The following is a 16470-nucleotide window of genomic DNA, read 5'->3' on the forward strand; positions in this document are numbered from 1 at the left end:
AAGCGATCGGGCGATACCACGTCACGTAAACCATATAGGCAAGCGATCGGGCGATACCACGTCACGTAAACCATATAGGCAAGCGATCGGGCGATACCACGTCACGTAAACCATATAGGCAAGCGATCGGGCGATACCACGTCACGTAAACCATCGCCCTTGAATACTGGTCAATGCAGTGAGCTGATAATGGGAGAGCACTCACGTTTCGGAGTTCATTAAAAATATGTGTACTTGCATAAAGGCCACCTCCCCTATTAGTTTTAAAAATAGATATATTTAGAAGGGAAGACTTGTTTTTACCAGGTAAAGTCTGATTTACTTTCTTGTTTCCATTGATCCAAGAAATTGGATGCCAGATGTTTCATATTGTTTCATATTGACGCAATTCCTCCGTTTGTGGAATTCAAACTTAAAAAAGACTTCTTGATTATGTACGTTGTACGCCTTCCCCGCAGACGACTCCGCCTTGGTAATAGTTATTTTCATTGTTGAAGGCACGATTGGTAGAAATGGTAAACCTTTGTCATGGTGCAGCCATGGTGCAGCCATCTTTATTTTCCCCCATTGATAACAATGTAACCAAACCGAGGCTGGAAGAACAAAATAGTCTGGTTCCTATTTGCATAATGATTAGTAGCATTCCTTATTTTTATTCGATATAGGAAACATGACCAAAATGGAGGCAGCATGATAACAGTCTTTAGTCGCAGTCTGGTCATTTTGTGTGGCTATGTGTGTGTGTGATCAACAATGCATACATGAAATAAAACTCAGTTGAATTTTGTGCCCAATTCGTTGTGTAAGTCAGCAGACAATAGTGAAAAACCATGTATATTTTTTCAGGTACACAAGACACTATAGTCCTTATTGGTATCAGTTATTGCCTTCTGAAGGTCTTCAGATACATGTTTCTTTAATTTGAATTCGTTTCAGGGGGGGGGGGGGGTGACTCTCGGCGAGCTTGAAACTCAACAAGCTTACAGACTATAATGTTTTGTATCTTTACCAGTTACTGTATATAGGCCTATACCTTTAGACAAAAATCACAGAGTGTTTTAATGATATTGTTCCCCAAAGGAAGAAAGGTTGCCTTTCCGATGATGCCCTACATCTCTTAAAATAAAATCATATCTTGCCATAAATTTCCCTGAGGAAATATCTTGGGAATCTTTTTTAAAGGATGTTTTGCTTTCTATGAACTAGGGCGGTCAATGGTGCTATTTACTCAATGCACAGAGACGAAAAAGGGCAGACAAATCGGGATCTGTGTGACTTAGAGCTGTAATACAACAATGTTGAGTGCATCCTTTTATGATGGAATGTACAAACATTCCTTGTAGACTTTCACTCAGAAATTTACAATTTCAGTTGGTTCCTCCCTATCAAAAAACCTTCGCCCTTTCAAATAACAAGCATGCATTCTTTTATAATGGAGTCACGAACGTGTGCAATTTCTATTGGTTCATCCCTATCAAGAAACATTAACTACTTCAAGCATTTTATTTAACCGTCGCAATTTACAAAAATGACCCGACCCAACTCTGATGTATTTATTTTATGGTATAGAAAAGACAAGGAAAATGAAATACACACAAAACTGAAAATCAATTTTTGTGTGTAAGTAAAGGTTAGAGACAATTTTTTTTGTTCGTGAGTTGAACCGAAAACCCCATGAGCCTTGACACCTATGCAATCGATGTTTCTTATAGTGGAATCCATCAAAGGCTATCTGAAGGTCGACCAGACCCTGCCCTACTTCTATTCTCGTCTCGACCATTGTACATTTTTGTCATTGTCGTCATCACGAGCTATGAAAGATGGCACACGTTTCCTGAAGACTATCTCACTATAATGTTGACATTACGAACACTGTATTGTAGAGTTTCATCGTTGTAACGACACCGAATCTCATAATACTATACTATATTTTTATAGATCTATCCCAAAAATGAAAAAAAAAAGCTAATTTTAACTCAGACTGAACGCTGTAAGCCAAGTCAAAGCAAAAAAGGTATCGAGGTTTATCCGTTGTATATTAAACGACCGTGTCAGGCTCCAGTGACACTTTTGCTAGGAATACCCCGTTGTAATTTGCTAAACGAATATTTGTTTTAAGCTTTCTGTTCAGAAGCTATCTCCCGAAGCTATCTTTTTACTGGACTCCTTTAAATACGTGTTTTCATTCAATTCCGATTTTACATACAACGTTATTTTTTTTAGAGAATATACCTGGATTGAAAGTTCCACGGTATTTAAAAACTGTAAGGTTGTTCACTTTTGGCAATTACTAGAGAAGTTATGGTTTTTACAGTGATATATCGCCGTAATATTTTGCGTTATAGAGCCGTATCTAATGCGTTCCATCGCCACACAAGTGCGCTATCAGGCCTTAAGGGTGGATTTCACAAAGAGTTAGGACTAGTCTTATCTCGAGCTAGGACCAGTTACTCGTCCTAACTTAGGACTATCCATGCAATTTGTATATCTCCTAGGACTAGTCCTAAGTTAGGACTAGTCCTAACTCTTTGTGAAATCGACCCCTGGACTTTTATGGAGGACCTGGAGGTCATGACCTCCGTTGCCCCTTGTCTTGGCCTTGGTGCCCTATAAAAGTTTACAATTGACTTAAAATTTTCCAATTGAAGTGGCCGTTGCAAAATGAAAACGGCCTTGCTCTGTTCAAAGTTAAAAGTCCATGTCTGTGCTATTCACCACACTGTTTGCCTTACTTCGTCACCTTCGTCACCTGCCTTATTTCGCCGTCTATTGTGTTATTTCCACGCACTATTGCGTTATCTCGTCGTATGTTGCGTTATTTCGACGCACCATTACATTGCCTTATTTCGCCGTGTTGCGTCATTTTGTCGCAATATTGCTTTATTTTGTCGCATATTGCGTTGTTTCGTTGCACCATTGCGTTATTCGCCGCGTTGCGTCATTTTATCGCACTATTGCCTTATTTTGTCGCATATTGCGTTGTTTCGTTGCACCATTGCGTTATTCGCCGCGTTGCGTCATTTCGTTGCACTATTGCTTTATTTTGTCGTATATTGCGTTGTTTCGTTGCACCATTGCGTTATTTTGCCGCGTTGCGCCATTTCGTCGCACTATTGCCTTATTTCGTTCACTCGGGCTATTGCCTTATTTCGCCGGTTTTTCTTGTGCTTTTTAATACTACCAATCCATACACGGCTATGTGAAATGATGTGCATTTTTTTTTTTTTTTCTCATTTGGTAAAACTTTGGCTTGTTGGTAAACTATTTTTTTTGTTTTTTGTTTGTTTGTTTGTTTGTTTGTTTGTTTGTTTTTGATTGCTGCTGCAGCTGTTTTTTTTTTTTTTTTTGCTGCTGCAATTCTGTTGCAGCCTTCCTGGTTCAGCTTAGGACGAACATTATTAGTTTCTCCTGTAGGCCTACCCGTCAAAAGTACCCATGTAATGCCATATCACTGTGCCTGACAGAATCGCTGATCACTATACGCTAGACAGATTACGCCCAGACAAATCACGTCAAGAACGGTACCCTATAACCGGTCTTTAATATCAGTTGCTTTTGAGTTTAATAGGTCTTGAGTTTAATAGGTCTGGACCCTCACAGAATTGCCTGATGTTTTTTTTTATTTTAAGGATTCCCTTTTTTTTAACCAATTTAGAAAACAAAATCCCCACTGAAAAGCACTACGACAGTGGCATTTTCGTAGTAAAAAAAAATGCAGAAAAATATTGCGGACCGTCTGGGCTTCACCCCGATGTGCTGTTTCCAAACGGAAGTCTGAAATCTGTGTCAAGTAGCCCATCTAGAGACTGGGGAACATGTGTACTGAAGGTTGGGGCTTACCTTCGGTGAACTGTCTCGCTTAGTGCTTGAGATATTGTACGCATCCACAGGCCGTACTTTCCGTTTTCTTCCTAAAATGTTCAATGAGATGAACTTGATGTTTTGATTGAAGATTATGTTTTAATTGCCCATATCATCATCAAGAAGGCATGGTTTAATTGTATCACTCCAAATATTAATAATCATACGATCTTGTGGTAAGAACTTTTGAGAGCTGTCGTAAAACATTGTTAAAAAGGGACCCCTTTGAAGTTTTTAAGAAACAGGGTTTTTTTTATCCCCCAAATTTAAGTTCTTTGAAAAGCCTTTTTCAGGCGTCAGATTGTGGATGAACCCTAAGGGCAAGTAGTTTTGGCAACCGTGATGCGCACTGCTTTTTTAAGGCCCTATCTAATTCAAACAATATATTGTGCACTTGTGTGTTATTTGAGCATCCTCAAGCAGTGGATAGATGAGTCTTGGCAATCTTCACACGTAGATACTCAATATATCAACAACCAATTGAAGGTTTCACACAGTAAGAAGTTCGTTGATATTTGCAGGTTCCACGACCGATTGTCCAGCGTGTGTTTTGTCAAACAAGGTCTCACAAACTGTCATCGAATAAAAATGTCAATCATATAGACAACACCTACAGGCGAGTTTCTGAGTATTCAGTAATTGTTCATGAAGTGTCAATGTGGAAACCTTGTACTGTCTATTTATGTTGACTGCCTTTATGAGTTTATCTTAAGGGTGATTGAACATAATTGTTTGATGTCTTCAGTTTTGAAGGATATACTTGCTAATTGCTGTAAACGCATTTTTATAAATCGTTAGTTTTCCAATGTCATGGAGAATAAAGCCCTTGTGGTCATTGAGTCAACTCTTGAAGGGGAAAACATCGCCATGAACATTTTTGTGATGTTGTAGATCTATATACTATGCAAATTCGTTAATTCCATACCGGTTAGATCGTAATCACAGTGTCCCTAATTTTGCAGTTCGAAAACGAGTTGCTAAAAACACTCATGTAGTACTTTAGTTCATAAAATACCTCAGGATGATCTTAAAACCAGCACCAGCACATTTGCACCAACTTCATTCTGGTATCTTCCTGTAATGTATTAATTATTTGAGTTACTGTCAATAAATATTCCTTAGTCAAAATGCTGTTTGTGTAAAGTTTTTACAAGACGAGTGGTCTACCGATTGGACATGTGTAATAAACATGGCGGCATATTTACTAAACATGTAAATAAGCACACAAGCATACCTGAAAGAAAAACACTCTTGTTGCACAAAATTGTCATCTTTCTCAAAAACTACGTTACTTCATAGGAAGCCGTTCCTCACAATGTTTATACTGTCAACAGCTCTCCATTGCTCGTTACCAATAAAGCTTTAATGTTAACAGTAATTGTTAGTAATGACCAATAGTATCCAGTGCATTTATTAATGCTGGAACCCTCCACAATAAATACAAACATAAAAATGGAATAAGGAAAACGGGAACTGTACAACGTAGGCTTAGTGGTTGCCCAGAAACGGCATTTTCATTGCTTCAAAAAAATGTAGTATATGATGTTGTACAAATGTAATGTGAGAGACTGTTGATGGAATGAGTCTGGTGTGATTGTTGGTCAGTAAGTAGAGCATGATTAAATGGCGCGTGTCGGTTGATTATTACACTAGGTTGTGAACGAACGCGATATATGAGAGGAGGCGAGACAGAAAGGGAATGTGACGCCTGAGTTAATGAGTTAGTATTTCAGTTAGAAACTTTTGAGCTTTCATTTGCAAATGGTTATATATGTCTTATCGTCAAAGTCCTTGAACACACACAGTTGATTGTAAATACATTTTAAAAGATTATGTTTGTATATAAATTTTATATATTTTATATATTACGTAGTATTACGTAGTTTTCGAGCGAGAAAGACGTCAATTTTTCATAAAATTTTTGAATTTGATTTCGAGACCTCAGAATTAGATTTTGAGGTTCCCAAATCAATCATATGAAAGCACACAACTTCGTGTGACAATTTCAACGACCAATTGAGTTCAAGTTTGTTACTTTTTTGCATATATTGAGATACACCAAGTTAGAAGACTGGTCTTTGACAGTTACCAAAGGTGTCCAGTGTCTTTAAGACTATCTCTAGTCTAGTCAGGACTAGACATAAAAATTTAAAAGTTCTTAATATCTCCTGTCAGCTACTCGAACGCACCTATATGTTGCGTTTCTAAGATGGCGGCAAGATGACATCAACACATTAAGTCTGAAGTGACCAAAGTTTCATATCCGAAATCTTAAGTATGGCATATGCTTTTGATATTGGTTAGATATCATAATGTCCGTGTAGCTATACAGAGAGCTCAATTGATCAAAGGGTTCGGGGACCATTCTTAAAGGAACACATTGCCTTGGATCGGACGAGTTGGTCTCTTAAAAGCGTTTGTAACCGTTTGTCATGAAATGCACGTGGTTAGAAAGATGTTGTAAAAGTAGAATACAATGATCCACACAAATTTGCCTTAAAATTGCACAGTTTTCCTGTTACGTTGCGAACTAACACGGTCGGCCATTTATGGGAGTCAAACATTTGACTCTCATAAATGGCCGACCGTGTTTGTCGACGAGGTAAAAGGAAAACCGTGCAATTTCAAAGCATGTTTGTGTGGATCATTGTATTCTACTTTAACAACATCTTTCTAACCACGTGCATTTTATGACAAAGACCAACTCGACCGATCCAAGAGCAACGTGTTCCTTTAAAGCTTAAGTGTCACCTTTAGAGGCCAATTACTATAATTGTCTATGTGCAATAATAGAAAAGTACGGGTCAATCTTGTTCCACAGAGCCGATCATTTGAACAGTCATTATAAGCCTCTAATACATTATTTCTTGATACAAAAATAAAAAAAATAAAAAAAATAACAAATACAATAGAATGAGATTTATTTTAAACATTTGTATGTTTTCTGTTAGCGTTGAAGTACATAAATCAAGTCACCCATCACACGCACACAACTTGAATAAAAACGAACAATAATATTCGATAAATTATTCGAAGGGATAACATAACGATAACAGCCCGAATTTAAACAAAAAACAATGACGATTACAGCATAAACTTAACAAAGAAAAACAAATGAAAACATGGCAAATTTCAACGCAGAGCAGTTGGGAGAAACGGGTTTGATAGAACTGCCCTTAAACATCATAATATGTTTAATATCAAATTGTGCAGCTGTTTAATTTGTTTTGTAAATCGTGTTAACTTCGGGATTAGGCTACATTTGTATGAATAGCAGACTGACTGCGTATGAGTTGGTTGTCGGAGATGTCAGCCTTGCTCCTCCGAAGAGGTCGTCTTGAGCAAGACAATTTTGACTCTAAGTAAACAAATCACGGTCTGCACTTGGGTGCATGTTGAAAATCACTCGGTAACAGCTGCTGGCAGATGATAGAAACTGTGTAAATGCGAGGATGGTTTCTATCATTGAGGACGGAATGGTACGGTACCGGCAAATTTAAGGGGAAAAACTTGCGTTTTACTATTGGTGTGTTCGTTTAGCTTCCCTGGGTCGACCCCGGTGTTTGGCGGTTTTTTCTTCCAGGACAAACGTGGGTAATTATCTGCACACGTTCGTCCTGGGAAAAAAAAACCGTCACACACCGGGGTCGACCCAGGGAAGCTAAACGAACGCACCCATTATAAAGCCCAAAATCTCAACGTTCTGAAGAATAGCTGAATGGGCTTAAACTGTGTATAAACGGAGTGGAAGTAGTAAACACTTTTTACGGTCTACTAAAGGCAGCGGGCACTATTGGTAATAACTCCGAACAATAATTAGCATAACTTTACGTTCTAACGAGTAAAGGGGAGAGGTTGGTTGTATAAAACATTGTGAGACACGGCTCCCTCTGTAGTGACGTAGTTTTCGAATTTGATTTCGAGACCTCAGAATTAGATTTTGAGGTTTCGAAATCAAGCATATGACAGCACACTGCAACTTCGTGTGACAAGGGTGTTTTTTCTTCCATTATTATCTCGCAACTTGGACGATCAATTGAGCTCAAATGTTCACAAGTTGTTATTTTATGCATATGTTGAAATGCACCAAGTGGGAAGACCGGTCTTTGACAATTTCCAAACGTGTACAGCTGTGTCTTCAACGAACTTCACGGACGGGTTTGATCGGGATGGTGCTCCAGAACGTTTAGCCTGTTGCTCAAAATTCCAGCGAGACGTTTTGAGAACTAAATAGCTCCAAAGTAACGGCACTATGGTATTAAACAAACATTGTGTTATGAATCCATTATGTAAACGATGTGATTGGAAGTGTTACTGTGAATTTTCCAACCGCTTAAAGGCAGTGGACACTATTGGTAATTACTCATTATGTTGAGATACACCAACTGTGAAGGCTAGTCTTTGACAATTACCAATAGTGTCCACTGCCTTTAATCTCCATTTATGGCAGTCGGATGACGTCAATCAGTCAGGTCATAATTTATATAATAACATGTGCAGACACGAACATTATTGGAAATCTGAATATAGAACTGATGTTGGTTTTGTTCTGTATAATGAGAGCGTTTCATGCTGTAGTGTTACAGGATTATTCCACAACACGTATGTCCTGTTGAACTCACACGAACACGAACCGGCATTGCAAAAATGCATCTTGCCCAGTTTTATTTGACCACGCTCTACTTTAAAGCCATTATACACTTTCGGTAAACAGTATTGTCCAAGTGCCACACTTCGTGGATCACAAGTTATATATAAAATAACAAACCTGTGAAAATTTAGGCTCAATCGGACATCGGAGTCGGGAGAAAATAACGGGAAAACCCACTCTTGTTTCCGCGCGTTTCGCCGTGTCATGACATGTGTTTACTATAAATCCGTAATTCTCGCTATCGAGAAATGATATTGTTTTATTGTTTTCTCAAACAGTAAAGCATTTCACCATTACCTTCTGTAAACCCTGTAAATTATTTGTAAATCTGTGAACTTTTGTTTGTCTTCTGTACCGAAAGTGTATAATGCCTTTAACGCTCTACATAACCCTTTCGATTATGGTAAAAAAAAAACTATAAAAAAGGGTATGCACCGTTTTTAGGTGTTGCTCTTCATTATCTGTGCTGGAAAGAAAACTAGAGAGTAAACATTTCTGATTCTACAGCCATTAACCTAATTCCCGTTGTCAATGTAAGTTTTTTGATCCCGGATAAGCGCGATTATCCCCCGCTGAATCAGTTCAACTTGTTATTTCTCAAAGCATGTGTTGATCCACAGTTAGAGATCAGTTTCCCGCTGACGCCCACACACATTCAAGATGAAAGTGACCGAACGAAGTGTATCACTTAGTCATCTCACGGAACTAATACCCATGTTCATCCATACTGACTCTCTGTGCCACATTAATCAGATTCATGCACTAAGTAGTTGATATTCAATGATGTTGAACACGATGTTACGTTTTCTCCTCTTTTTTTAATCAAAGAGACTTAAATCGAAGTAAGTAATTTGACGTTATTTTTATAGATTCGTCATTGTGTGACTGCGACAAAAGGTGTTTTTGTTTGATTGCTTTTGGAAAGATTCCGTTCTGAGAAGAAAAAAAATAACCGATCAGTTCTTTGAAAGGCACCTAGGTTGTTTAAAGGGAAGGTACACTGTTGGTAATTGTCAAAGACCAGTCTTCTCACTTGGTGTATCCCAACATAAGCATAAAATAACAAACCTGTGAAAATTTGGGCTCAATCGGTCATCGAAGTTGCCAAATAATAATGAGAGAAAAAAAAACACTTGTTAGACGAATTTCTGTGCTTTTAGAGAGGAATAAAAAACTTCTGGCTAGAAGTCTTTTATTAGTGAGAAATTACCGCTTTCTCAAAATCTATGCCTCTTCAGAGAGAGCCGTTTCTCACAGTGTTTTATACTATCAACAGCTCTCCAATGCTCATTACCAAGTATGCTTTTAAGTTAATATTTATAAAACGTGTACCTTCCCTTTAACATTGTTTGCGCATCCCATAAATGAAGCCCGATACTTCATTGTATCCCATACCTTAATTTTGCCCCGTGACTTGGATATATGGTGTAAACTTAACCAATTGTCGTATCCACATGTGATCAGAACAAAATTTTGCCATGTTTTGATTCTAAATTTCGCATGGACATAAATGTAGCTCCAATACTAATCTAAATCTAAATGTAGGTCAGGCATTAAAGGTGTAGCCCAATGTTGAACATACCTAAATGTAACCCCACTTGTTATTTAAAGGCAGTGGACACTATTGGTAATTGTCAAAGACTAGCCTTTACAGTTGGTGTATCTCAACATATGCATAAAATAACAAACCTGTGAAAATTTGAGCTCAATCGGTCATCGAAGTTGCGAGATAATAATGAAAGAAAAAACACCCTTGTCACAGGAAGTTGTGTGCGTTTAGATGGTTGATTTCAAGACCTCAAATTCTAAACTTGAGGTCTCGAAATCAAATTCGTGGAAAATTACTTCTTTCTAAAAAACTATGGCACTTCAGAGGGAGCCGTTTCTCACAATGTTTAATACCATCAACCTCTCCCCATTACTCGTCACCAAGAAAGGTTTTATGCTAATAATTATTTTGAGTAATTACCAATAGTGTCCACTGCCTTTAAACATACTTGAATGTAGCCCTGAAAGAAAAGAAAAAAAAGGATATACAAAAATTTCCACACTTGAGCTAAACATATGCCTAATTATAGCTCCATTTAATTTGTACCCAAACATGTACACACCTATGAAGCCACACTTGTACCTAAACATAAGCCTATATAACTGATTTAGCCCCAAATCGTTTCTAAACATATTTACTTAAAACTGTAGCCCAAAACTTGTACTTTAAAGTACAAGTTTTGGGATATCAACTTGATTGTAGCCTCATTTGTATTGTACCTATATAAATATACTTATCTTTACCCCCATACATGTACCTAAATAAATACCGGATAGAAAGGAAGCCTCCAAATCTTGCACCTTCTAAAATATTTTAAAAGATATCAGATATAAATATAGCCTACGTCATGTACCTAAATGACGTTCGTATAATGTAAACATCCGTATCTAAATGTAGCAAGTTATTTTTGGAACATATTTCCCGTTTTTTTTTTTTGTTTTTTTTTGCATTATGTTAACGACGTCGTTACAATGATTGTAAGGCTTTCTTCTGTGCTGTTACATTTACCATGGATGCAATTAACTGAAAATCAACGTCTACCTGTTCCTTCATTGCTCAGCCAATTATTTTTTATTTTGGTACGAGCCAATTATTAACCCTGGCTATTCTAAGATGATAGGATGCACAATGACAGTAAATGTTGGTGTTGTACTCTGAGATGTAATTAGAGTCGAGGGCTCGAGTGGACATATAGAACTTATAGGTTCATCTAAGAATGGGTTGGCAATACTGATGTTGATTTGTGTACATTGATACACATGGGTATCAGTTAACCTAGAGAGCGAAAGAGCTTTTAGGAGAATTTACTTCAGGCATCTGGAATAGCAGCTTTACAGCGCGAGAAGAACTTTCTATGGGTGCGTTCGTTTAGCTTACCTGGGTCATCCCCGGTGTGTGGCGGTTTTTTTTTCCCAGGACGAACGTGGGTAATTATCTGCACACGTTTGTCCTGGAAAACAAAAACGTCACACACCGGGGTCGACCCAGGGAAGCTAAACGAACGCACCCACTATGAACATGCAACCAAGAGGCAGTGGTCGTGGTCCATGACGCCCATGCATGCGTACATGTACAGTACCCTGTCTGTTTGCAAATCGGACGTTGTTGTCCCTGCGACTCCATGCGACGTCACGTAAAATCCATGCGACACCAGGTTTTTAAACCTTGTAAAATGTCGCGGTAAGTAACGAAGAACTTTTAACGAAGCACTTTTAAAACGATTGAATATTTTACCGAACGTCAGTTAGTTAAGTGCACTCGTGGTTGTTTGCGTAACAATGTCGGTGTAAACTTGCAGGGTGTTTAAGGTCCAGCACTATGCAATTAAATAGTTAGTTTCAATTCAATAATTGTTAATTAAAACTATGACTGGCAGTTAAAAAAACTGAATTGCACAATGTGAACAGGAATAAGTATAGTGCTTAAAAGTAATATAAAAAAAATATATAAAAAAGTGGGTAGTTATAAATGTAATCGTTCCAGGGACGGAGCTCGAGAAGTAACGATTCTACACAAATTCCTGCGAATGCGAATGCGAAGTGAATCTTGACGTCACAAATTCACAACGAACAATTCGCAGCAGTTGCCCTCTGCTCCACTCCCTTGCGAATAATCGCTGCGAAAGGAGGGTGTGACGTCAAATTCGCTTCGCATTTGCGTTCGCATGAAGTATGAACCGGGCTTTATACAGTCAATTGTGACACCACACGTTGCTTAGTAATTCAGAGTGGCATCACCTTAAGATCAGCCGAGCTCCTCATCCAGAATTCAACACCCAGTATTCTGAAGTCGCTCCCTGTGACTTTTGACGGATTCACTTAGCCCAAAGCATTTTACAAAATGGACAATTCTGTCAAGTCTCATCTTATTCCATCACGTGACTGTGATTATCAACCACCTGACACTCTTCAATAATTAATATAAAGCATGGTGCGTAATCTTCACGCTACACGCGGTTCCATATCAATATTTGATTGTCAGTGGTGGAATGAAATAGGCGTCAGGCATTACCACACAACGGCCCAATTTCATAGAGCTGCTTAAACAAAAAATCCTTGCTTTAAGTAAAATCAGATTACCTGACAAGACTCCACTCAATTGTTAATGCTAAGTAAATAACAGCTAAATACCAGTGACAAGCAATGTACATGACATGAAATTTTGGGCAGTAACATGTGTAAAATAAGCGAGCTATTTTCGTGCTTAAGCAAATTCTTTGCTTAAGCAGCTCTATGAAATTGGCCCCAGGTATGCCAGTCTTTGCGAAAGACGACCTCTGTCCAAGCACAGTGTCTTGTTTTATTTTTGCCTGTCAGCTGTGGTTTATAGAAAGAAAGGATGATTTGATACGATGGTAGTGAAAACTGGTTTTTCAAATTAAAATATTAATGTGCTTCTACATTATTGGGTAAAAAGAATGGATGAACCTGTTTTTGCATTATTGAGTGAAAAGAGCATAAACATTCGTTGCAAAACAAAAAAAGTTTCAAAAGAGAGACATCAGGGTGGTTATGAAATAGTGTAAGGTTTTCCTATACATATATTCATATATATTTTTTTGACAACATCTCTACTTTGTAACCTTTCTCTTCCTATCATAATGGTTTATATTGGTAATGCAACGAGCTCATCATGTGTCTTGTTTTTATATTATTTATAGAACATTTACAAATCGAGATACACTTTTAATAAAAGAGGCAAGAAATAAAACGTCCGTTGGTCTGTAGAAGTGAAACAAATATATGTGTCTAAATAAATTTATCAAATATTAGATATAGAATTTATTTTCGAACTGGATATTTTTTAACGCGCTGTGTTTGGTCGGTGATGTGTGCGTCTTATGATTATTCATAACGATGGTACCGTTGCTACAAACACAACCCTAAACACTACTTACTAATTATGCATAGCTCCGTCTTGGGATGGCTCTGTGCTTCCAAATCTCATTTTTATCTCAATATGAATGAATGTAACAAATGCATCTTTTCACCGATAGGTATAATAATGATGACTAACCAGAGGTCTTTTTAAATTTGCAGAAAGGTCGTTCTTTTCGTGTGTTTTAAAGGCAGTGGACACTATTGGCAATTACTCAAAATAATTATTATGATAAAACCTTTCTTGATTACGAGTAATGGGCATAGGTTGAGTTTGAATTTGAATTTTTAATTTCAATGAATTTGATTTCGAGACCTCCGATTATGAATTTGAGGTCTCGAAATCAAGCACCTGAAAGCACACAACTTCGTGTGACCATGGTGCGACAAGGGTGTTTTTTTTTTCTTTTTCATTTTATATCTCGCAACTTCGACGACCGATTGAGCTCAAATGTTCACAGGTTTGTTATTTTATGCATATGTTGAGATACACCAACTGTGAAGACTAGTCTTTGACAATTACCAATAGTGTACAGTGTCTTTAAATTGGTTATGATGAAGGAGGTATCCTGCACAAGTTTGCAATAATGTATCAAAGGACTTATAGACCATGTAAATTTGTTTTCAAAAACTTGAGTGACGTTGTACATTCCAGTGTCCTTTTCGGCAGGCAACATACTACGCTGGCCAGTGAGAAACTTTACATTTTGCACAATATAGAAAAAATAAATTCAAGAGCTTTAAAAGTAACAGCTGAACAACTTTGCGATGTGCCCTTTGCTTCAAGTCAAAAGTTTGTAAAAATCAGTTAGGGCCATCACATTATATTAGAATCGGACAACGGAGAAGTGGACCTCTCAAGATCTTTAGTGAAATCTTCAATGATCATGCTAGTCTCACATTATGATTTCTCCTTTTCGGTTTGGAAGAGCTTTCTTTGAAAAATAAAAATGGCCGAGGGCAAATATTTTCATTTCCGTCAACACAAGGGCACAGTAGTGATTAATGAGGACACGGCTTGACAGCTCTACTTCAGGCCTAAAGCCCGGACTGTCAACTGACTAACGGACTCCATAACGAGATTTAGATTGCGTAAATGCAACATCATCATCACCGGTCATTGTCAGGTACCATCAGAAGGGTTGAACGAGGACTGTACAACAAGGTCAAACTCCTCTGCACTTTCGCTGGCCATTTTAAGCCACAGTCACGTTCGTTTAAATTATTCAAATAAAATCAAGGTAAATCGTGACGTGCCAGTCTTCCTGTCGCGTCGTTAAAAAAAATATTACCGCCGATAAAAAAATTATATTATATTTTTCTAGTTTTTAATATTGTTGCTGGTCTGATGGTTTTCACGCCGAGGTTCGTGTCGTGGTATATTTTGTGAACTTTGGATGGTCCGGGTAGTATATCATTAGTGACTTCAGTTTACTCTGTACACACCTAAGCTTCTTGCATTGTTAGCCACAGATAAACTACAAAGACAATTTACACCATGTTGTCACAATAGATACACACACAAAATAAAATAAAAAATATCAATATTTACAACATTGGGTGTTACTAACCTACCTGACTTTGTTAATTTTTACTCCCCCCCCCCCCCGGCATCTATATGACAACAAAACACATGATGGCAATTTTAACACCCGATATTTTGCAGTCTTAATTGAAAAACTGTAACGTTTAAACCGAGTTCATCCCCACAACAAATTCAGCTCGCAAATATGTTGTTAATTATAAAACAGTCCAGTAGTTTTCAGGAGTTTCACTGCTCAGGTTTTTTCCCCTGAAAAATATACACATCTTTTCCTGTAACTGTATGTCTCAAACGTGTAGTTTTAGATGATTCATTTGATACAGACAGATGTAATTTTTGGCAAAGTGCATGTCTTCCTCCGCATCAAAATATTGTTTAGCTGTGGGAAAGAAATTGCCCTTATACGAAAGAGAAATCTTTTCACAATAGTCACGAGAATTACACTGCCTGCAAATAGGCAGAGAGCAGCACCAACACGCAGGTCGTGAAAATATTAACACGAGTGGCCAACCAATAACCGATGCCTTAGTGGGCGTGCCTTATACTTCGACAGCGCCACTGATGCAAAGCTAACTCCGTTTCTCATACGATGTTTTCTCTTTCAGATACACAAGAGCTAGTGCTCGGGGACCACAGTTACTACGCAGGCAGTCAGAGTGAACACACTGCGAACTGCGAGCTGCCGACATTGAGCCAGATTCAACGCTTCATGGGATTTTCTTTTTACGAAGAGTGGATTTTGTTTCATCGGGAGACGTTCGGAGCTTTCGCCTTTTCGGGTTGGCGTTTGACATTATTATCCAACTCAGTTGTCGGTAGGAATTAAGGATATTATAGACTTTCTGCAGGACCTGATGTATTTTTAGTACATTGGAGATCTCGCTGGAGTGTTGTGCGTGCAGAGCAGAGACAAATCGCCGAGAATTTTCGCTCAATGCACCCGTCAGATATCGGGGAGAGATTTAAACAACTCGGTGGGAGAGGACACACCACCTGTATTTTGTAGGACCTGAATTGATCAATTCGGCACCGCCAATTTCCTTCGGGTTCACAACCTCCGAGGAGGAGGATTTGGAAAGCAACCATGATTTCCTTCGCGAGGGGTAGCTGGTTGAATTTGGAAATGTTGGTGAGGCTCCTGCTGGCCCTGGTGGTCTTCCAGGAAGGTGTGGCATCCAGGAAGGATAAAGAGCCGCTGTATCTCTTGGGAATGTTTCCGACGTATTTGAATCAGTCGATGCACGTTATCGGGAAGGACTGCCTTTTATCGGCAAGGCTCGCCCTGAAACATGTCAACGAGAATCCGGACATTCTGCGTGACTTTAGTCTGGAGATGGTCGAAATCGACACAGTGGTAAGTCATTATCATTAAAACTAAAATTTGTTTTCACTTAAAGGTACTCGACACGTCTGATTACATTGTCAAAAACAATTTCACTTGGTGTAAAATTTGAACTCAATTGGTTATCGAAGTTGACACAAACTTGTG

At 38.2% G+C, this 16470-nt stretch overlaps 1 protein-coding gene across 5 annotated transcripts in view; it reads left to right on the top strand.

Moving 5' to 3' along the window:
• LOC139936139 (gamma-aminobutyric acid type B receptor subunit 2-like) overlaps nucleotides 1–16470 on the top strand; it is a 268807-nt gene that overhangs the window by 139405 nt on the left and 112932 nt on the right. For all 5 annotated transcript variants that reach the window (XM_071930878.1, XM_071930879.1, XM_071930875.1 and 2 more), the window contains one exon: nucleotides 15587–16335. In XM_071930878.1, the coding sequence (XP_071786979.1) occupies nucleotides 16066–16335 (270 nt within the window). In that variant the 5' untranslated portion in view covers nucleotides 15587–16065. The remainder of the gene's footprint in view (nucleotides 1–15586; nucleotides 16336–16470) is intronic.

The sequence above is a fragment of the Asterias amurensis genome, chromosome 4 (genome assembly GCF_032118995.1).
Source record: "Asterias amurensis chromosome 4, ASM3211899v1".
NCBI lineage: Eukaryota > Metazoa > Echinodermata > Asteroidea > Forcipulatida > Asteriidae > Asterias > Asterias amurensis.